This window comes from Anopheles gambiae, chromosome 2, assembly GCF_943734735.2.
Source record: "Anopheles gambiae chromosome 2, idAnoGambNW_F1_1, whole genome shotgun sequence".
Classification (NCBI taxonomy): Eukaryota; Metazoa; Arthropoda; class Insecta; order Diptera; family Culicidae; genus Anopheles; species Anopheles gambiae.
The window spans coordinates 88,371,998-88,394,875 of record NC_064601.1 but is presented as its reverse complement, the minus strand read 5'-3'; the positions used below and the strand labels follow the sequence as shown (position 1 = coordinate 88,394,875).

The following is a 22,878-nucleotide window of genomic DNA, read 5'->3' as shown; positions in this document are numbered from 1 at the left end:
ATTTATTAGCTAAAGACTTACGTTTTAGATGCATAATAATTCTCAATAATTTGAAATTATCGTCATGCATTGATTTTCCTTTATTTCTAAGAGAGAGAAATATATTATTTTGGTTAATGACATCCTCCATTTGTTGAATAACGCTAAATTGAAAAAAAGGAATTTTATGTTGTTTTGGTTTGATCAATTATATTCCAAAAGCTTATTTATCTGAGCATTTTTATTCAATCTCTTTTTTAATGCACTGTTATTTGTTTTCCAATTGGTCCTTGAATGCTTTGCACATTGGTGGTTTCTTTGATAGAGACACTTGATTTGTTGTGATTTTTTACTGACACAAGCCAAACTGCCTTTGCTCGAGTTCTTCAAAGTTCTTTTTAGCAATGATCTGGTCGCTTAAACGCTGGAATGTTTAATTATTCCGAGAACAAACTTTTTATTAATAATGTTCTTTTTACCTTCATATTCATTTATATCCAAAATGATTATGAATTATCGAATAATATTAGCATGAAATTTGATAAAAGTTCACAATAATTCCCTTCCTACAATGATTTTATTGAGATTTGAACGTCATCCTGATTATACCCAGTTTTCTTAGCTCATCCCGCACAGCTAAGAACTCCTCTAGATACAATTTTTTAATAGATCTACTAAAACTCCCCCCTGACGTGACCGCTTGCCGAATCCAGCCGAAAAACATTCGGACCGTGTCATAAATTTAAGATTATTCTTGTGTACTTTTGTTGTGACATCTATTCCCATTCCGCATGATTCACGGTGGTGATGTAACACTCAACTTCGGATGTTTTATGTTATGCCAAAATGTGTAGGATAAAATAAATAAAAACATACAAATACACATTGGCTTGACCGCTAACAATCCTTTGCAAAACGCCCCTAGTTTGTGGAGAAATCGATTGCACAACAGCGCAATAATCCTCGCAGGAAACTCCCTCTTTTCATGATGTTAAAACTGCTTTAACGAACCACAGTGAAAAAAAACCGGATCAAACGTTGATATTGTTCCGGGATAGAGGCAAGCACATGCATGACCATAGCAAAAGGCTTTATGGGGGAAACACACACATCAATCTGTTGCTGGCAATCATCAACTGTGTTATCAAAGCGCAATGCCAACGCATGGCACGGAACGGCAAGGAAAGACGGAAAGGCACCATACAGCACTAAGAGTAGCTTTCCGCGCCAAAGCAGCTACTCCGGCATTCAGCCAATACTTTGACTTCTTAGCAGTAATACCGGTGCTGGCGCTGAAGGCTAAAGCTGTGCTTCTTTTATCGTGTTGCTCCTGAATAAACATCCAGCAACGATCCAAAACGATAAGCATCTCGGAATCCGTTGCTTGCGTTATATCCTACCGACTCTGCTCTGCTAGCCCCGTAGCTCTGCTATTATGTGCGTTGAAACGTTGGCTTTGGTAGACGCTGGCGAAGAAGTGAGGATGCGGAGCCAACCATTTGCCGAAAACGAGCCTCACGCGTGTAATCGGTATTTCATTTAGTCGGGTTGCAAATTGACTTCTATCCATCTCCAGGGCACTTTCTTACCGGGTGAGTCTGCATACTCACTGTTGGCATTTGGTGGTAGAATTCGGAATTGGTCATTTTCCTCAGACCTCGCCCCCCCCCCCCCCCCCCAGTCGCGCAGACGTCTCATCGAGCGGTGCATGATGTGGCCCGGCAAGTCTGAGCGTCTGGTAGAATCCAATCATCAGCAGCATGGTAACGGTTCGCCCGGTTCGCTTTGGGACCTATCCTAACCAAACGAACCTTCTGTTGTTCTGCTAGTGTGGTACTGCTACTGCCGGCATTCGCTCACATCAGCACATGCCCGACTTCACACAACGGGGCGTACACGACACGACAATGTTTACCGGCGGTAGCTAACACCGCCCGCACGCGTAGCTCAAGCCGGGATGAAACGGGGTTTGCGATCAGTATCAGTACCGTTTTTCTGCCTTTCGATTACTAATCGCTTACCCAGCGCTCGGTGACGGTGGCAATCCCAGAACGATATCCCCGATAATAAGCTCCATCCGCGGACCCGGATGCGGATATACCGGGGCCCGTTTTCCTGACTTTCGAATTCATTCCACATCGCTTGGTGCGCTTGTGATGTGGTGTCTTGTGGACACCAAAGCTCGCGAATAATGTGCCGAGCCCCACCCACAGTTCACGGCACAATAGTTCTCGCCGTGTGATGTTCGTGCGTGTGTGTGTGTGCTGACTCCCCCAAACACGGGTGGGTTGGCTGTTTGTTTCCGAACAAGTTTCCGGGGCGCTGGTGTAGCCGGTACAGCCGAGAACATGGTTTTGATGGAAAGCACAACTGCACGGGAAGGTTGTAGCATCGGAAAAGCATCGTCATCACGTGGTGCGAGCTCCCTTGGGGAGGCCAGAATAGCTGCTGCCGTCTTATGAGCCGGCAAAGGCGTAACATGTGTGTGTGTGTGGGTGGATGCGGATCGGTGTTAATCCAATTTCAGGCGTTTAATCACAGGAGAGTTTCGGATCCAGTGTTTGTGTTAATTAGATTCGTTGATGCCGGTGAGGCTCGGTGAGACCGATTCTTCTCCGCTTTGGATGTACAACAGTGCTCTTTTGCGCCCCGCTAGTGCGTGAGCGTTGTGTGAGAGGTTTCGAGGAACTATTTTCCGAACAAGCAGTGCTGATAATATCGAGCCAAAGGCTTTACACTTGAGAGCACGAACACCTAATCAGTCGTATAATGCAATGGATCAAATCAGATTTGCATCAGCAGATTGTGATGGTGTTGTTAGGTGCGAACTGAGGCCATAACCTTGAGCTCTGGCTAGACTAGGGGAGGCTTATCGTTTGCATTAGCACCGTTCGCAACGGGTTGATAAAGACCGACTGTGAATGCTTTTGTCTTTGGAGGTTATGCAGAGGAAGTCTGCAGCTGTGACCCACACATTACTCGTGAACTATTTGCATTTGTGATGGTCAATTCGGATTGCATACCTAGTCACATCAATATGTTCGATTTTTAAAGTTATCTAAGTTAAACGCCTAAATATATGCAATTCACTTAACAAATTGAGCATTTCTACGAATTTAGATCTTTGGGCAAAGCTCTAAAAGCATCGAATCATTAAAACTTCTATCGAAAGGAAAATATTTACCACCCAGTTTAGCAGCAATGAGCTCCCTTCCACAGTGCATTAAAACGTTCTTCATCCGCTTATTAATAGTACATTAAGCGCGCGTACCGATCCTCCCCAACCATCCTTTATTTCTGGAAAAAAGGATGCGTCGTAAAAAAAAGTACGCTCAAACTCGTAAAAACTTTCACACGAATGCTTTCAACGCTCGGCTTATCGGTGGTGTCCCCATTCGAATCGGTGCTAAAAATATTAATCTCAATATCAGCGACTCCTTGTGCGGGAGCAGGGTAATACCGCTTTCCCACAGTTGGGAAGCCCTTGGGAAGCCCTTGGGATGGTTGTACATCTGTATGGAAAACAACACTGAACAAAAAAGAGAGGAAAGAATCAAACAAAATATCAAACAACTGTCCACCGGGGATAATACGCTTTCGGCAAAGAAGAGAATCCCGGGAAGCTTCAAGGATGAGCTTCCGGAACCGATCGGTAAGCCCTTTCCATTAGTGTGGCAGCCCCTCATTGGCGCTGTGTGTGGCTGTGGGTGTTTTTATGGGTGCTGAAGTTTTCTCACTCCTTTCTTTGGCTTCCTGTTGCTTGTTTTTGCTGCTGCTGCTACATTGCTACACGCATACACACCTTCCATCTCTGTCTCTCTCACTCTCTGGTCCTCCCCAGGAAACACTTGACGAATAACGAATACCTAGAGGGCGGGGGGAGGGTTGTGCGTTGTGAAAAAGTTTTCCCAAGCTTCTCACATTGCGCCCCGTTCAATCGGGCCTGAAAGCATCTCGAGAGGGTTTGAATTGGATGAAAGTTTTTCCTTCCGATTCATGAGGCTGCCACTTGAACGGGGCGAGTTTCGTCTTTTGCTTCATTTTTAGTCTTGTGTGGGTGGGGTGTTTTTTGTGTCTGTGGTGCGCTAGTCAATATCGGAGAGTCTTTCCGATTTGGGAGTGCCCCGTCCAAGACGCTTAATATCGCTTAGCCCGGCGAAGTCGGTGGTTGGCTGACGCATCCGGTTTGACGTGGAAGGATTTCAATTTGATGAATTATTTCGCCACTCGACGCTGGGGCGATATTTGTATTTTGGCTGCTGGAGCTGTTTTTTCTGGGTTGTTTCCGGTTTTTTTCTTCGTTTTTTTTGTTGGTAAGGTGCAGGAAGTTCTTTTGAAGCTGGCAGATGGTTTCCGGTGCTGTATAGTAATCCAAGAGTCTTTAGAAGACTACTGGGAACGCGCTTTGCTGCGTGAGTGAGTAGTGAAGGACAAGAAAAGTACCGGAAGTGTGTTTTCAATCGGAAAAAATGCTCCATTCTACAGCTTGACAAATGGATCTTTTACGATCGATTTAATGGTATTATAATCTTACGTTTCCGTTTGGGGTGTATTTGTGGAATCTATTATTTTTAAAGTAATTGTTTGTTAGGAATATTATAAAAATGTTATGTATTGCATGCTTATGAAAACTCCAAGAACTCAATAATCCAATACTATAACTTACTAAAATGCTTAAATTCAGGCAGCGCTATAGCTTGTCAATACTAAAGACGCAAAATACGCCACTCTGGTACGTCAAGGCGGGATATGCAACAGATGATTGCAAAAAAGCAAAACAGAACAACTCATGAAGTAGACGAAAAACCAACGCTTCCGTTCGTTATGATTCCTCTTTATCTTCCACGACTACAGAAAAAAACGAGAAGAAAAAAACTATCCACAAAGACCAGAATCGTACTGCAGTACCAGGCAAGAAAAAGAGATTACAACACTCGCTCTGAATGTAGCAATCGGGTGCGGGATTTTCGCGAAGGAGATTAATGATACAATAAAACGTGTTCATCTGGGGCAATAAATTTTACCACACACTAATGGGTTGTGTTCCAGTAATATCGCGCCAATGGTTATTTCGCTTCCACGTGTGGTTGTGAGTGTGTGAGGGAGAGACTTTGTTGGTACATAGCTATCATTTTGATTTCGCGTAGTGTTTGCTGTTTTTTCCCCCGGATAACCTCAGATCAGATTAAACCCACGATCTTATCACACGGAAGCGTCATCGATTTATTTTGTTTCATTAAATCTGCATGCGTAACGATTTATTTTTGGGAGTAAAATATGGAAAAGGAAGCAATATTTCAGCATTGAAATTTGTCCGGCCAGCAGTGCAATTATTGGTTTATTTATATAATATGAAACAAAAATCGATATCGATATGAAAGCAAACGTGCATATAATGGTGGTAGTACCAATAGTGGTGGTATTGTTCTAAAATGCGTTGCGTACGATAGTTTAAAAGTAATTAAGTTATTTATGTCAGTGTGAAATATTCCGTTACTTAATGTCCTAAAAGTCCATTATTTTGTAAGATGTGTCAACATTTTTCAAATATCCTTTAGATTTCATTACGAAACTCATATCAATGTCAACGTTTTAAATGACCACAAAACAACGCAATTGTTAGTTTTTTTAACATAATGGTTATCAAATTATATTGTTTTATTAATTTTTTTTACCTTTTGACCATATTTATGTATTTTTAAGTGTGTTTTTTACCGTAGTGCCATTATAGGTACACAAAACAGGCATGTTCCTATAGTGGTTATAGCTATGAAATCAATAAAAAACAGCTCATTTTAGATTTTTTCGAAGAAATTTTTGACATGTCGTACTGGTTTCATTAAAACTAGCAACAGAAATGAGTTTTCTGTAAGTAATTTACCAAACAAATGCCAAAATTCGCTTATTTGACTGAGTGAAAAATCGACCTCAAATCAAGCTTTCCCTTCCGGGTGTGGGTTGACGACAGGTGTTACAGGGTTTCCCACGATTTATTGGTCAGTTCCCATGAATTTTTTGGTTGGTTCCCATCAATTTTTCGTTGGTTCCCATAGATTTTTGGTACTTTTCCATAATTTATTGGTATTTTCCGATTGGATATCAATACAATTGGACCAAAAAATTCTGGGAAACGGCCAAAAAATCGTGAGAACGCACCAAAAAAAATATGGAAATACACCAAAAATTTTTGGGATCCAACCAATAAATCGTGGGAAACCCTGTAATGCAGTACTTTAGTCAATATTTTCATCAATCAAATTTATAAATTTTTTACGATTAAATTTAAAAAAAAAATCAATCTAATGGCAGTAATCCTAGCTATTTACACGAAAACCAGCTTCAAATTAAGTTACATTGAGTTGTTTTGTTATTGAAGCATCTTTGTTTACCACCACTGTAGGAACACAATACGACGACTATAGGAACCATACCACCATTACAGGTACAACGAAGTATTCACAAAAATATGTTTTTTTTTTTCGTAAATTTGTTGTATTTTATGGTAAAAAATAGTTGTGATTGCAAAGATAAAAAATATTCCAATTGCTATGTATTGAAATATTCATCAACTTACCATCCTTATAATTTAAATCTATTAAAGCACATCTCTACTCCTACACATTGCACCACTATCGGTACATTTACCCTAGTCCTTGTTTCGTGAAACAATGTTTTATTGAACTCTTTGTTTCTGCATGCTTATTGCGTTTGAAGATTGCTACATTGAGATTTATTTGCATTGCCTGTGCAAAGTTAAAATCTGTTTTGTTGTGCATTCGATTACATTTCATTCATGGAAAATGATAACAATACCTTGTTCAAGTTGATGAACAAGCGGCTGGCAGATATTCTGAAATGAATTCAAACAATCGCCAACAGAAACATCAAGAGTATACGTAACATAAAAGCTTGTTTTGCTTTCGCTGCAAAAACCATGGATTGTTTCTAAAGCATTCTCCACTATTATGCTACTGGCATACAACGAATAGCAAAACACTATGCTAAAACACGTGCTAAACTAGTTCGGCTTCTGAAATGAAACATTTCATTACAGATGCGAAGCTCAATTTTTTAACTTACCAACCATGACACGGGCGTTGGGGCGAGCCTTTTTGCGAACCGGTTTATGGAAAACCCGGCAGCTCTAATCCCAATTACACAGTCGCACATTCCATGCACCGGGCAGACCATTCACCGAACCTGGGTAGTCAGTTCGCACGGTTGGTCGATCGCGGGGTGGCAGCATGGAAAAGATGAATGGCACAGTTTATCATACGCTCTGTTATGAATATTGTTTACCGTTCAACTTTATCCTGTCCCCGCTAACGGACACGGGACGCCACTTGGGCAACGCGACATTGTTTTTGGTTGCTGTGAGGCAGGGGGTCTGTGAAGTAGTTCAATGTGTGTAGTGCAAACCTTTTTGAACGGGGAAAACAAAACGCTTGTCATGCCGTGTTCTTTACTGTCACATCTGTAAACTTTTTTCCCCCTTTTTTTAGGGATGGAGAAGGGAACTCCGGGGGAACAATGTTGTGGTTCAGAGGGCGTGGCGGTGTATCGCACGTAGGCAAGTATGCACTTTCGGAGCGAAAACAATGAATACATTAATCTTTAGCCCATCTGTGGCCCTCGTTGCAGTGGTCTCGGATATCCGTGACCAAAAGTATGTCCCCGTACTGTTCAATGGTTGAGCACGAGCTCTTCATTCCTCCTTCCCTGTCTATCGTCCTGCTCGCAACGATTGCACAGGCTGGCAAAACTTTTGTTCCCTAACCCATTCTGTACCACGTTCAAACCGGACACAGACCGACTGTAGTGTAAGCTTGCAGCATAAAATTATATTCCAATGTTAGTTTTGCTTTGAACATTCCCAGTCGCCCCAGCCTATTGCCCGCTCAGCTAATGCCCTTCTCGTTTACCTGCTCCGTTTGCAGACGAATCACACGACCCGAATGGAGCGGCAGCCAACCAGGCCGGAAACGGTAAGCGGAAGCCCGGTCAGCGCGCACAAAACATACAGGAGGAAACTGACCTTGATCCGGAACTGGCGGCCCGGCTGGACTTGTCCTGTATGGCCCAGGGGCTCTTAAGGGCACCCGAGATCGACAACGGCTACGTGGTGAAATACAACAGGTGAGAACTGTGGCCACAAACGAACCCCCAAGGCACACTTGTGTCCGGGATCTATTTATTTCCATCGCAAATCGGAACCCAAGGTTGGGAAAGCTCGATGACAGATCGCACTCGGTAAGGTATAGCATGCTGATTGTGTTTTCTTTTTGCTCTCTCCCCCCCCCCCACCGATTTCCCGACACGCCGCACGCAGACGGAAGAAAGCGGGTAACATCTTCCTGGTTGCATATTACGAGTGTGACGATTATTACGAGCTGCAGCCACCGGAGCATGATCGGCTGTACTGCAGTGGGAAGAAGTGGATCGGCAAGCGACCGGAATGCATCTCCACCCGCACCGGCTCCGAGGATGACGAGGAAGGGGAAGACGAAGAAGAAGAGGAAGAGGGAGAGGAAGAGGAAGGTAAGTGAGGATGGAGATGGAGACCATTTCGAAGCAGGTGGCCGTTTTCCCATGCGAGCGGAACGCATCACACCTAATCGTTGCTGCTTTGTTTTACATTTTATGCTGGGGGTGGGTGTGATGCTTGCAACTTAAGATTGAACATACATTGTTCGATATGGAAAAGGATGTTGTTTGTAAATATTTGTACTCTCTATCATCCATGTGCCATAAACATTTGTGCATTTGTGTAAGCTTCACAACTTATCAAACTCCTTGCATGAAAAATCTCAAATCAAATATATCCAGTTTCTGAAAAATGAATAATGAATTTCTTAGAGTGAATCTTAAACTTCTTAGTGTATAAGTTATTTTGTGGAAAAACCTCTATGGCTTCTTTTCTTCGAACTGTTTTTTTAAAACGATAAAAAATGTACGGTTTAATGAATAAAACAGACACACATTTTATTTTTTTATTAGAATGTCTGTTTTTTATAAGTCTAATAAAAATTGATTTTTTACAGAGAGTTGTCTGCTTTCTAGCTTAACTGCTGCAGGATTTTACAGCTGCAGGATGTTACAAACTCACTTGCAGGATGTTATAGCTACATAGCATGGCTTTTCTTTATGCTATGGCCATTTCATCATAAGATTAAGCAATAAATGCGCCAAAAATGTATTCCTAATTATCGTTTATTGATTTTATTGTGTTACAATCACACCAATAAATCATTTTCATCACTGATTTTTAATCTGTATATAGAAGGCAATGATATACAACGCCATAACTTAGGAAGAAACATTTGAAGGTTTACTTACAATGACCTGGACGAAACCTGGAACCACGCATAAAATTTCAATGTAGTTGCCATGACCTTGAGGAATTCTTTTTAAAAAAACTCATATTAAAATAATAAACCAGTTCAATAAAGAAATAAATCCCCACGGCTGGTAAAAAATCGCTGAATTACTGTTATGAAATATAATTATCCTAATAATCATATCCAGCTGTGCGATTATTCAGTGACTCACCATAATTGTTTTGATGCAAAACGTCTCTAACTAACTTTGTTTCTCTATTCTTGTAAACTGGAATGGATAGAAGGCTGAAGATTTTGGAGTTAATTTCTGTTTGAATGTTTGGGAAAATTGATATTTTGTTTCAAATATCAGACTAGTACGGGTATATATATATATTTCTTTTAAACAAGCAAAATTATTAACAAAAATAATTAAATTTCTTTGTAAAATATTTCTTCTTTTGTCAAATATAAATACATCTTATACAAAAAATATATCTTTTCTGGTCTTACTGTTCTTAATTTTTTGCAAGAATAATCCACGAACTGAATTTTTTTTAACTTGCTTTCAGCTTTTAAATCCTTATACTATTTGCTCTAAATCTTACCTTAATCAAAGAAATCACAAAAAATTTACAGAAGGAATTCAGTAGAAGTGCTACACTTTCTAGCTTGCTTTTCGGTCGTTCCATTCAACTGAATCATTTCATAGACATCATTTGAAGCATTTTAAACCTGATCAGCTGATAACGATCAACAGTTAGTCGGGGTTTCTGTTTGTGCAGCGGTTTTTTTTATTCCATCTGCCGCATAAAAATGATGAAGACCGATCATTCTGACCTTTCTATCAATGGCGAAAGCATGAGCAAGGTAAGAAACCGTCTAAAAGGCACGAGACCGTCAGTCACGATTTTCATTGAATTGCTCCGTACTTTGACCGTTCTGGCACCTGAGTTTCTCATCGTGCAATGCTTTTGGCAATTTCGTTCGATTCGATTTGAGTTTGGAAACGCCGATCAATATTATCTCTTAAGTACCACCATTTGTGAGTGGAAAGGTATCGGGGCCGATCAATATCGCTTTACTGTTGGCTTTCCAGTGTTTGAAGATTAGTTTCAATGGCTCCGAACGAACTGAACTGCACACTATGAACTAGATTAAATAGGTTGTTGACTATAGCAGTGAGGTTAGGAATTTGGTTTGAGGTGACTATAGCAGTGAGTGCCGATTTTTGTGATATTTACCTAAAAAATGGATAATAACACCTTCAGAATCGTCCTCAAAATGTCGCACCCGTTCCAATTTCGTGCTGGTAGCAATCGTTACATCATGTGCAGCCCAAAAATGCGCTACAACACCTTAGTTGATTTCTGTTGGCCGTCGGTATTTGTGTCTGTTTATTTTCCATCGTTGACTTTCGAGCGGCAGAGCTGCTGCCGTTGGTGCACGCTCCCGTTGCCATGCGATGGCAATGTGACAGGTAAAACGTGTGTAATTTATGTCGCGCGGTGATGCTACCAAGATATTAGTGGCATAAATTCGACCTTATCCCACCGCACACCCACGTATTATGCACGTGCTCGGTGGAAGCCACCGTCTTCTGCACGGGCACGAGCGCACAGGTTGGCCCTGTGGAGGTGGCCCTTTCTCCCGAGATAAGAGTAGCGAACGAATGGAGCGTGAATGAATTCATCGCAAAAGGTGCCCCCTGTTCCGCGTGGAGCTGGTTCCGCTCGCGTGTGAAAGACGCAGGATGATCTGTTATTCCAGTCGGATTGGAATTCGTTTTCATCTCCTCTTGTGCTCTTGTGCGTTTGGCATTACTCTTTCGCCGGTTACAGAAAGGGGTGCTGATTTTCTGTGTTTCCCATTCCTTTTTTTGTTGCTGTTTAACCGAAAGCACCAACTGAGCTCGTACATAGTGCAGCTTACAGTAAGGAGATAGGGACGCTCAATCTTGTGCTCCAGATCCATTTGAAAATGTTTCACAGCATAGCAGCGTGTTCGCATTTTGCTGCCTGCATTGTCTGAAGGTGGAATGTTATGTTTTGCTGGTATGTTGGGTGAAACAGCTGTTTTCTAGTTGTTTATTGGATGGTAAGTTACCGCTGGATGGATATTGCCTGCTTCCGGGAAAAGGCATCCCGCCAACACATAGTTACAGCCGGCTTAAACCAGCACGGATGGTTGGTTGGTGAAATGAAAAGTGTCTCGAGCACATTTGTGCCCATCACGGGGATATTGTTTTACATGATGGATGTAATTGTCTGGGCAGAGAAAATGGGGCACATGATCGTAACATATGGATTGTAGCTTTTGAAACGAAACGAATACTATGTAATGTCTTGGCAAGTTAATATTGTGATGAGGATTGTATAATTTTAGGAGTTTTAATGTGACATAATACAGTGAGTGTTCTGATCGTCAAAAAAAAAAATTACAATTTATTAAGCATAGAATTATTCTTGATTTTAATGTGTTTCTTTCATTACATTTGATTTTTTGGCTTACAGATTACGAGGAAGAAGGAGAGGAAGGCTCTGAACAACCATCCGAGCGTGATGATCGAGTTCACGAGCGAGTTACAACTACAACGACGACCACGCCGGCAACTACAACTACCACTTCTACTACGGAGCCAACAACAACTTCAACAACCGAACCAACAACAACAACCACCACTACAACGACATCAACAACAGAACAATCGACCACTACTTCCGAGGTGCCACACACGACAACAACGGAAGTGAACGTTCCGGACAATTTAGCTGTTCTTGAAGCAGAACATGAGACTCATCATCATCGACCGGCAACAGACTCGTCTGAAGCTGAGGAGCATGAGGAGGATGAACCCGAGGATGACGAAGAAGGTGACGATGATGAGGAAAATGAGCACGATCACCGGGAAACTCACAAAGTAGACGAAAGTTACAACGAAGAAATCGAACAGAGGAAACCCTTAGAGCATCCGTCTTCAACGGCGACAACGACCACGACCACCACCACCACAGAGTCTACTGTGGTTCCAACGACTCCGCAGACGTATGTGGCCGACTGTGGTCCCGATCGTGGCGGTTGCGATCACGAATGCCGAATGATTTATCACGGCAACGAGGTGGAACCGTTGGTAGAGTGTAGCTGCTACCGTGGATTCCTGCTGGATGCGCGTGATGGAAGAACTTGTCACGGTGAGTAATTTGTTTGCCCAACAGATGTATCGATCGTATTGGGGTATTTGTTTTCTGCTGGATTCGGCTGCTGTCGTGAGAGAACTGATCGAACAAATGCATTGGTGCTACAACTCAATTGGCTAAATTTAGATTAAAGATCACGGCGCGCACGTTGTGCTGTTCGACCATTTCACGCTTTTGTAAGCAAAGAAAGGTTGGGATTGGAAACTATTATCGGCATCGGTGGTCCGGCAAGGGCGAGTTGCAGCCTAGATGCAGACGCAGAGATGCAACATCTAACTCCAACTAACCAACCAACCAAACCAGAGCTGATCACGACACAAGTGGAAAGTGTTGGTTGTCAGCAGGCTTAGCTCAACTGCTCGCCGGTCCCGATACCCGAGACGTCCAATCAGGAGAAGTTAATTCCCGGTGACAAATTACGGTTGTAGGTTGGGATGTTAATAGCGCACGACGGCGTGGTCTGGTCTGGTTGTTGGTGTGAGAAGAAGAAAGGGGGTGTTTTTTTTCTGTGGCCCCGCTTTAGGCCTTCTAAAAGGGGTGATGGAAATGGACGATGAAATGAGATTTTGAACGGAGGCGTCAGAGAACGGTGGTACGTTTGCTTGTTTTCTTCGCACTGCCGCCCAGTTCTCGGATGTCCGATGCGATGCTGACAGGTCTGTGGTCTCTGAGCCAGGGGGGTGTTTTTTCTCCTCTGAAGTGAACACATGTGCTTGTGCTGTGTGGTGGAAGGAACGGTCAGGTTGTTGGAAGGGAATAAAATATGTTGGGAAACATTTACATGATGTTCGGACCCAAAACTTTCTTCGAGCCGTATTGAGTGGGCCCAACACTGATCTAGTGGCTGCTGTCAGATGATTGACTTTTTCGTAATTGCTCACAGATTGGAGCTTGATGAGAGGGGATAATTTAATTTAAGGTTCGAGGTGCTGGCTCAAAGCGTTGGCGGTACGATGTCGTTGTTGGTAAATGTTATTGCTATTTATCATTATTGATACTGTTTGTTTCATTGATATTGTGTACTAAAGGTAAATTTTAATACAGTGGAAAGTATACAATTGATGTAAATTGACATAAAACACAATTTTAATTATTTCATGCTAAAGCTACCGTTAGGTAAAGCGTATACAACAAAATTTCTTTGTGTTTTAATTGTTGTTGTTAGATGTATTGTGTAACAATCAAAAGGTTCGTTTTTTATGGTTAAATGGAGAATTCAAGCAACCCCAAACCAACTTGAACTTTATTTATATTTTTCATAACAAATATTTATTGTTATTATAGTAATTTTGATAAAGTTAACATAACGAACTCTTCAGAAGCACTGATTGAGGATTTAGATTATTTATAAATAAACCAATTAGAGTGCAATACCTCATATTATACCTTTAGCATCAATTAATAAAAATTAAATATTGTTTAACATAAAAAAGACATGTTGAATTTGTCACTAATTAAGATCAGATAACAGGATTTTGGCTACTTCACCATACTTTGTGCTATCTTGAAACTGAACAAAATTGAAGTTCTCAAACTAGTCTAAACAGAGCGTGAACGTCTCAACTGCATTAATGCGTCCAACTCCCCCGTACTCAAGTGTTTTTATCGTGACGAATAGAGTTAATCCATCTATTTCTACATTTCAAACTCTCCTTCACACCGGTTCCACCTGTAACCATTTTACGGTTGAAACTCCCAAACATCAGCGCCCACCATCACCATTGCCCAAGCGCACCAGCACCTCAATAATTGCAGGATTAGACCGCCGACGCGCATCATATTTGTGAGCTAGAAACGTCAGCCAGGGTTACTTAGTCGTTTGTTTAGCTGTCACTGTGCCCCTGTGTCACTGTGCGGCGAAAGCAACGCGTTGATTAATTGTCAGCACGCGCGCTTGCACACACACATACACACACGGTCCCGTTCGCTCGCTTAGTGTTTCGCCTGACAGTTGCGTTTAACATGGCGTCACACCTGTCACGCGTAGTAAGCCAATCCCAACAACCGTTGCGCCGGACGCCAAAGTTCTCGTTGCTTCCTATCAAATCAACGCCCAATTTACCGGCTACCCCATCACGAAACATGTTATGATTTAATCCTCGTTTGTTTTGGGCCGTCCCACTCTTCCCTTCCATGGTTCTTTCCTGCCGCTCCCCACCCAACCTTCCTTTCGAAGCGTCGTAGCACGATTTTCAACACTTAATTTTCGATCATTTCCGATGAGCGTCACCGCCCGGGTTCGAAACGAATTAACAAAATGTTTAATGACAGATAATAACGGTCGGATTTGCATAAACGATGTGTCATCAATTAGCTTCCACCTACGGTGGTGGTGGTTGTGCCACTGGCGGCGTTGGTCGACTTTCAAACTGATCGGTAAACATTACAGAAAATGTCTCCGCAACCCGAGCCGCTCGACACGAAGCGCTGCTTAGTCGGTTCGCCGGTGGACAACGATTTTGCCAACCTCCGTTCTGAGTTTTTTTATGGGTTCACATCGAGCTTCCCGCCGGTTTGGTTGGGCGAAAAATTAATCTTCTGGAAGGTGGGTCATTAAATACGGTCTACCGTTCAGAAGTGAGCGTGGAGTGGGCCGTGGAAAAAACGGCAAAACATAAAAGCAACTGTACTGGCAACGAACCATCGAGCTGTTTCGATTTTCTGTTTCGGTGCTGTCGGTGAAGTATGGTTTGTTTGTATAGGAGGAGCGAATAAAAACACACACAAAAAACAGGAAGCAAATTGAGCATATTTATTGATTCAATTTTGCCACTTGACCCTCCCACTCGCTTGCTCTGACATCGATAGCAGGAGCGATTTGAAAATTCTAGTTTATTTTTTGTTTTTCATGGAACCTTTTTTAACGGACGGTTAACTTCCTGATTTGAAATTTGTGTTGTGCCCTCGTTCCGGGAATCCATTTCCATGGGACTCTACTTCGAGGCCTAAAGTGTGTCAAAAGGCACTTTACGGTTTTCTTGTTTCAGCGTTTTAATGGGTTGAATGATGTAACGATTCCTGTAGATGGGGAAACTCAATAAAGCATGGTTGAGTTTTTTTTGAAGCGATTTTTTTTTAAGCAAACCTCCTTTGATTTTTCTACTTTCAGATGTTGACGAATGTGCGGATAATAATGGCGGTTGTGAGCAGACGTGCATCAACAAGCCCGGATCGTACGAATGTGGCTGCGAGCCTGGGCTGCAAATCGACACACTGAACGGGCATACATGCATCGGTAAGTGGTACAACCATGAGCTTGTTCATCCGTAGTTTCTGCATATGCTTTGATCATCATTACGCTCGCATGGCAAAACACGATTGCTCTAGGCTTTTGTTCCTTTTTCCGACGAAATCGGTTTGGTGTGGGCTGTGAAAGGTTTTGCTCGATAACGGGTTATTAAATGGGTATGTCGTTGAGCTGGGTGAAGGTACTTCAAATGCTTTGATATGCTCAGTTCACGGTTCCACAGAAAGGAAGGTAATGGGATATTATTTTTCCATTTAAAATAATGCATTAGTTCTAACTTTATTAAAAAGCTCGTTGAAGCATAACACTAAAGCCAACTCCTCTTAAACAAGCTGTTTGAAAGACATATTGCATATCTGTTGGCGTATTTGTCTTCGCTAAAATCAACTACAGGTAAAGCAGAAAGCGCCTAAAGTTATACTACTCAGCATAACAAAGCCATTCCGTTAGGTAAGGAAAGCAAACGCACAAGAACACTTTTTCGGGTTGTCAAACCGTCTCGTTTGGGGTTTTGTTTTAAAGCACATAATCGTGAGCAACAGCCGGTGCACAGCCAAACTCATTAACAGTGTGGTACCATCTCTCGAACCGACACCTGCAATCTACACGACCGACCGACCAACTTCACTCCCTGCCTTTACGCCTGAGCCCCTCGCTGCAGAGGTTAATATAATTTAAATTATTTCCTACCAGCATTTTGCATCTCCCGTGGTGGATCGCCCTAGCTGTAGGGCTTGCCTGTGGGACTGGTGAACTGCCAACGGTGCCAACTTTAATAACGACTGACGTCTTGACTATTAGATATCGCCTCTTATGCCGTACTTTGTACCACGCGCCTGATCCTTCTTAATGGAAAAGAGATTAAATGGGGCAAGATTCTGGAAGTAGTTTAACGGAGCAGCGCACGCCGTGAAGTTTGTTCGAGTGAAAAGTGGAACTGCTGTACGCGCTATTACGTTGACATTCTCTGTTCTTTTTTTTCAAATTTCTTTTAACCGTTGTAGAGTCGAGTTTGTACCGTCTTCCACAGAAAACATTTCAATCCGGACTGGAATGATAAATTTGTCCGAGCATTCTAGGCGCCTTTTTGTGCCGCAGACGCACATTTCTCTAAAAACGACTTTACCGGCAGCTAAACTTGAACACAAACCGACCAACTTTCGAAGTGTCATGATCCAGTCTGGTGTAAACAAACAAGTCACTTCCATTAAACACACTTACAAAGACAGTCGTGCGAGCGGAGTGGCAAGGGGAGTGAGGCAAAAAAGTCAATCCTCAGCAATGCATTTCCGTGGCTGCAGTAGCTCCGGTTTTATCTACCCAGAAGTACCAAGATCCGGAGCTAAATGAAACGTAATTGTAGATAATCCAGCGTTGAAAAGTATCGTCCTCCGCCTGCGCTGGCTAGGGGTCGACACACTCGAGTTACCATTACCGGGCAGACCATTAGTTGGGCAACCTGGAACGATGGGAGGCTCCGACGGTGGTAAAAGAGGACTGAAGTGAAGTGAAAATTCTAGCTTGAAGAAAGGCTCGCTTTGGCTTTGGCTCTCGGCGTGAGTCGAAGGTCGCTCTGTGGGGGGACGGTGACCCGTACGCCCGCTGGGAGAAAAGATGAGCCTTTCTTACAAACTCTCGGCTTTCCATTACCTGGAGGGCAGGTCAGTGCTGGTCGTACGGGACGGAGTCATAGCAGTAAGTTACGATGAATGCGTTTATCCTTGCGTTCTTGGGTAGCGTTGGAAGGTGGAGAGTTTGGAGTTTGTAGTTCCTAGTATCACAGGCTTTACAGGTCACTACAGTGTCACTAAGGTCGACTTTAAGGGAGATAGAAGATTATTTCTTGGCCGTGCCTATTGTTTGCATCTTGGCTAGTGAGGTTTGGGAGGTAAAAGTTTCAGTGGAACAAAATTGAAATATTGCAGCCGAAAGATCTGCTGAACGGAAATTGCTTTTCGAATGAGGTAATTTTTCGATGGGTTATTTGGGGAAGTTATGAGTTATGAAGTTATGAGTCACTTAAATTAATAGTTCTAAATATTTTCAACAAACGAAGCGGCGTGTATTGCAATGCTGACCCAATGATTTAATTAAGAGATAATTTTGAAAATATGTTTTTATTTTCTATATTCACTTGACTCTAAATTGCTTTCCATGAAGTGGAAATACATACTCACTTCTATTTAACCCGCTCATGAATGCGGTTGCACTCGATTTGCCAGCGTAGGTCATGCTAAATGGCGTGCGGTACCGGGAAACCTGCTCTGTTTGAATCTATCGGGTTGAAGAACAAGTTAGCGATGTTTTTCACCAGTTTGATTTGGACTCAGATACCCTTATTGTTGAGATTATCTTTATCAGTATTGAAAAGCATAAAAATAAAGGAAACATGGCAGTTAAATAAAAAGCGGAAAATAATCAAAAAATATTTGTTTATATTCCTATATGCAATAAAAATTAACCCCTATTTTTCACAAACAACAAAGCGACAAAATACAAAATACACTACAGGGTTTCTAGTCCAGTTAAGAAATACATAATTCACTTAGTGAAATGTTTCAAATTAAGTAAAAATTACAACATTGTAATCGTGTAAAGGAATTGGTCAAACGCCAAGTAGAGTAGCTCAAAATAGCTGTTTATTTTTGGTACACACTGCTACTAAGGACACATATTTAAATGGCATTAAAATGGTGGAATTGGGTGAATAGTTTGTTTATAAGATCGAATATACAATTACGTATCAATTAATATTCTCTAAAAATTTGACGCGAAACGTGTATTTAATTACCCCGAATAAAGCAAACATCTAGTAATTGTGTTTGAACAATTTCAACCATATTGTTTGTAACATTCCATTGCTATTAGTAAAAATCCTCAGATGTTATAAACAATTACCATGACTGTCTGACCTTTTATTCTATATTTGTGGGAATCTCCTCAGTAACTTTGCAATTTCCCCTAAATGATTTGAAAACAGTCGGTAATTGTATATTTTTGAATACAAACCATTCTGAACTGCACCAATCCATTTGGCAACCCAATAGTACCACGAATCGTTCGATAAAATATCAACAGCATCGTACTAGTGCATCGGACAATTCCAACGTACTCTTATCGCACGTTGGCACCATTTACCTTCATTGGATGGTTGTCCAACCGGTGATTCCGTGGATCGAAAGCAATTTACAACGAACCTTTGCGTTCACGCTGCAAAAAAAAAAAAATGGGCCGCGAGATTAACTTTGCTCCAACTACCTGGATGCAAACCAGCAGGACGGGACACCTTTCCAACCAACAAAGAAATAAAAGTGTGAACATTCTGTTCGTGCCTGTGCGGAAGGAAGCGGGAGTGCCTGCGCAAGTATCTTGGCCAGCGCCATTTTTTGCATACCAGCCGAGGCTGCAAAATGAAATCTCGCACTTGCCACGGCCGGAAATGATGAAAGCAAAAACCCATTTCCGTGACAACGAACGAAAATCCCCGCCCGCAGCCATACCGCTGCGAATGGGTTAAGTTTCTTGGTAGGAGTTTAGTATAGCGCCTTACCCCACGAAATAGATAAGCAAAACGAACGCAAAGAATGTAAAACCACCGCTCGCTTCTTAATGAAAAGAAAGTGTGGGTAAGGCGAACTGTTCGCCAACTTTTGCACAAGAAAATCATGAGGGCTCGCAAAAGGGAAAGTAAAAGAAAGCGAATAAAAGCTTTGTAACCGTGTTTCAATGTTTGATGAAATCAACCCTATTCAGCCGGCGTGGCTCCCTGATGAAACAGAGAGAAGATGGCGAACCCGCACCATCCAACCCGTTCTCCCACCAGCTGCAGCAGGTAGAAAGGGCGCACTAGACCGGAGGGGAATTTCATTCATTTTCGTAATTAAGCGTATTTGCTCTCATTAGCAGCACACAATGCTGTGCTGCTCTGTGGTTATATGGGGAGGAAAGGATTCTTTCACCATTTTTTTTTCTGTCCCACGTCCGGGGTTAGCTTTGCGTACATATTATTATCACGTGGCTGCTGAAATGAAAAGACAGGGCTCTGGGGGCAGGTTGGAAAAGTGCTCGCTTGGAAAAACTTGCGTTTGCGTTGCCTTTTCACCGATGCCATCCATGCGTGCTTTGTGCTACACCCACGTTGGCCATGGTGATGGTTTATCGCGGATTGAGTGCGGAATAGATCGCTCTGAAAGGAATGGCGCAGTATGTCTTATCACATTTAGCTGGCTGTTGGCGTGAGCAGTATTGTTTTAAATATTTTCCAAGATTTGAAGCGCGCAGTGTACTCGGAGTGGCATTTGATGTAAGAAAGTATTACATCTGGCTAAAGGCAATACATAGAATAATAATGAGTTGGTTTGACTAAGAGCGACTATAATATTTTATCTTCATTTTTGTAATCCTTTTCTACAAAAATACATTATTGCAAAATTTTGTCCAAACTGTTAGAAAAATAATATTTTCTTTAAAAGGAATTGCAGGAAATATCATTCCACACCGGAAATATGACCGGCGGGTAAAATGTTTTACTATTCATTCATATTCATATTTTGATTGTTGATTATTTTCTTGCATTATATCTAAGAATTTTTAAATAGTAATTTACGTTTTTGTACTATAGGCCGTCGAAATTTGGTTTTTATTACCAAATCGCATACTTTCTGGCGGTTAGCTACTCCACCGTAGCTGTAGAGAGTAAAGCGCCCAAAACTATGCAATTTGTTGAAAGCATTTTGCTTTGTAGTAGCACAAAAATCCATGGACGGAAAAAAGCATACAAATACACAATTTTATAAAAAAGGTTTAAGTTTTGCGGTTGCGATAGGGATAGAAATTGTAGCTTTGCGTAATATTGTTCCGATTTTAATTTATTAATCGAACAAAAAGGGGCAACTTGCATACCTTTGGGCGTATATTACATTTTTGATATGGATAGATACACTTCGTTTCTCAAGCATTTTATTGATATGTTATCTTGATGTAGGTTAAAGACAACTATGCATAACAAAACAATAACATTAATATTTGTTTGTGTCCAAGAAATAATATATACATGCTTACTTCCTTATCTATGATAGCCAGCAATTATCAATTCGATGACATACATACAATTGAGGGCAAGGCTATACAGACGTACAATAGATCCATATCTTGATAATTGATGTTATTATTGAGTAGTTTCAGTTGGGTGTCGGATGGTTGAAACAAAACATTGATATAGCCAAGTGCATTCTTCACTGGTATTTGTACATACTTAGTGCTTGTGCCTACCTTTAGGCGTGAAAAGTCGAATCTGAGTTGTGCTTCATTTTTAAAACCCCCCCGTTCTTGTGACACACAATCACCTGAAGTGATCGTTGAAGCCCATCCACTCAATTAGGATATTGAAACGTGAAGCATTCCAGGCCTCATTATACTCCTTCACATCCTTGAGCTCATTTCACCTCCCCGAAACAAGGCCGTGGGCGAAAAGGGAAAGAGACAAGATTGTATGTGCACCACAAAACCCCTTTCCAGGCGCTGAGTGTAATCCCCGTCGTATGCAACTTTCCACGCCCGACCATATCCTTTCAGCTCGCGAAACTAGAATTAATGAGTGGAGGTAATGGTGGTGAAAGCGAACCCATCCAAGAAAAGTTTCAACAGCACTTATTGCGCACAGTTGGCGATGCTGCTAAGTAATTGCTACGGATTATCCTTGAGCAGCGAATAGCTGCAGCAGCCAGAATCCTTAACCATGTGGTGATGGTGGTACTGTGGCCGGTGGGGCTTGTGTTGTTTGCTGCTTGTATACAGTGATACAAGCTTACTTCATTCGCTTGAGCATCGGGCGGCTTTAGAATTGCGGTGACATGCTTAGAAAGTTTTGTTCCCCATTCAGACCCGCCACAGAGCATGGGTTTGTGTGGGAGGTAAAAGAAAGAAGAAAAAAAACAAGGATTTTAATTGCAAACAATTCTCAACAAACAGTTCTGGGAAAGCTTTTGTCCGGAAGGTATTTGCGTATTGAGCGAGTACAGGCCTTGCGGTTGTACGAAAGGATGAAGTGTCTTTGCATTTGTACATTAACCAATAATGTTTTGCCATAGCAAAAAAAAAACGTTGTGGTATGAGAGAAAGATTTATTATTTTGTTGCTGCACGTGTGCGTAGAGCACGCGACAAATTAGGAGTGCCGTACTTCAACGATTAACCGTTCCGGGTCAGCAAGCTTCCAGGCTGGTTTGGTTAATGTGTTGGAATAATTTAACGAAAGAGAAAAAACCACACACACACTTGTAATATGTAGCCTCTACGGTTACTCGGTACCACGACCGAGCAAAGTAGTCGTATGTAAAGCACCGAAATCTCGTAATGGCTTCTCATGCGATGTACATGATTCCGCATGGAAACAACATCAAGGATGGGCTTCAATTATCACTGTTGCATACCAGGCACGGTAAACGTTTTTCATCTCGATGGTTTAGTTGAGTGGGAAGTAGAAATGTCGTTTTAATTATATGCTGTTGGGTGCTGTTAAATTTCCTCAAAATAATCTTTGCTAGGTTGGGGTAAGGAATTGATAGTATATTTTAAATTTTTGTACTTTATTATTGTAGAATTATATTTCACACTATATTTTGATGATTCTTATATACAAAACTAGTTACATTTAAGACTTTAGAGTAGAAGACTTAATTAGAAACATTATGAAAGTTTAAGTAGCAGCTACCTTTTTGTATCGATTAATACACAATTACAACGAAACGAATTGCTAGTTTTTATTTCACTAACCACCTGCTAAACGCCTACAGTTATGCAATGTGCATGACAAAATACATTGTCGAGGTTCGTTAAGGTACACAGTTATCTTTTTTGTGTTGCTCAAATGCATCATCAATACAAAAGGAGAGTGATTGATAGGAAAAAGGTCAAGGTTGCGTTTTAAAAGTAGACATGGCAGGGCGAGAGAACATTTCCCCTCTCTAATTTGATTAAACATTTCATACGACATGACCATACCACCCTGCCGGAAGGAAGTCGCTACGTGTACAACCTCTTTTGTTCTGCCTTCTCCTTCCGTGGCCGCTGTACGTCGCCCACTGGAGCAGAGCTTTTGCGTACATTTCTAACGAGTTGACGTGTCATTCTCTTTCTGC

General features: G+C 41.7%; 1 protein-coding gene across 1 annotated transcript in view; it reads left to right on the top strand.

Moving 5' to 3' along the window:
- LOC1276384 (fibrillin-2) overlaps positions 1-22,878 on the top strand; it is a 116,485-nt gene that overhangs the window by 39,955 nt on the left and 53,652 nt on the right. Inside the window, exons 3-6 of the mRNA XM_061645169.1 lie at positions 7,917-8,115; positions 8,309-8,517; positions 11,810-12,487; positions 15,603-15,728. Of these exons, the coding sequence (XP_061501153.1) occupies positions 7,917-8,115; positions 8,309-8,517; positions 11,810-12,487; positions 15,603-15,728 (1,212 nt within the window). The remainder of the gene's footprint in view (positions 1-7,916; positions 8,116-8,308; positions 8,518-11,809; positions 12,488-15,602; positions 15,729-22,878) is intronic.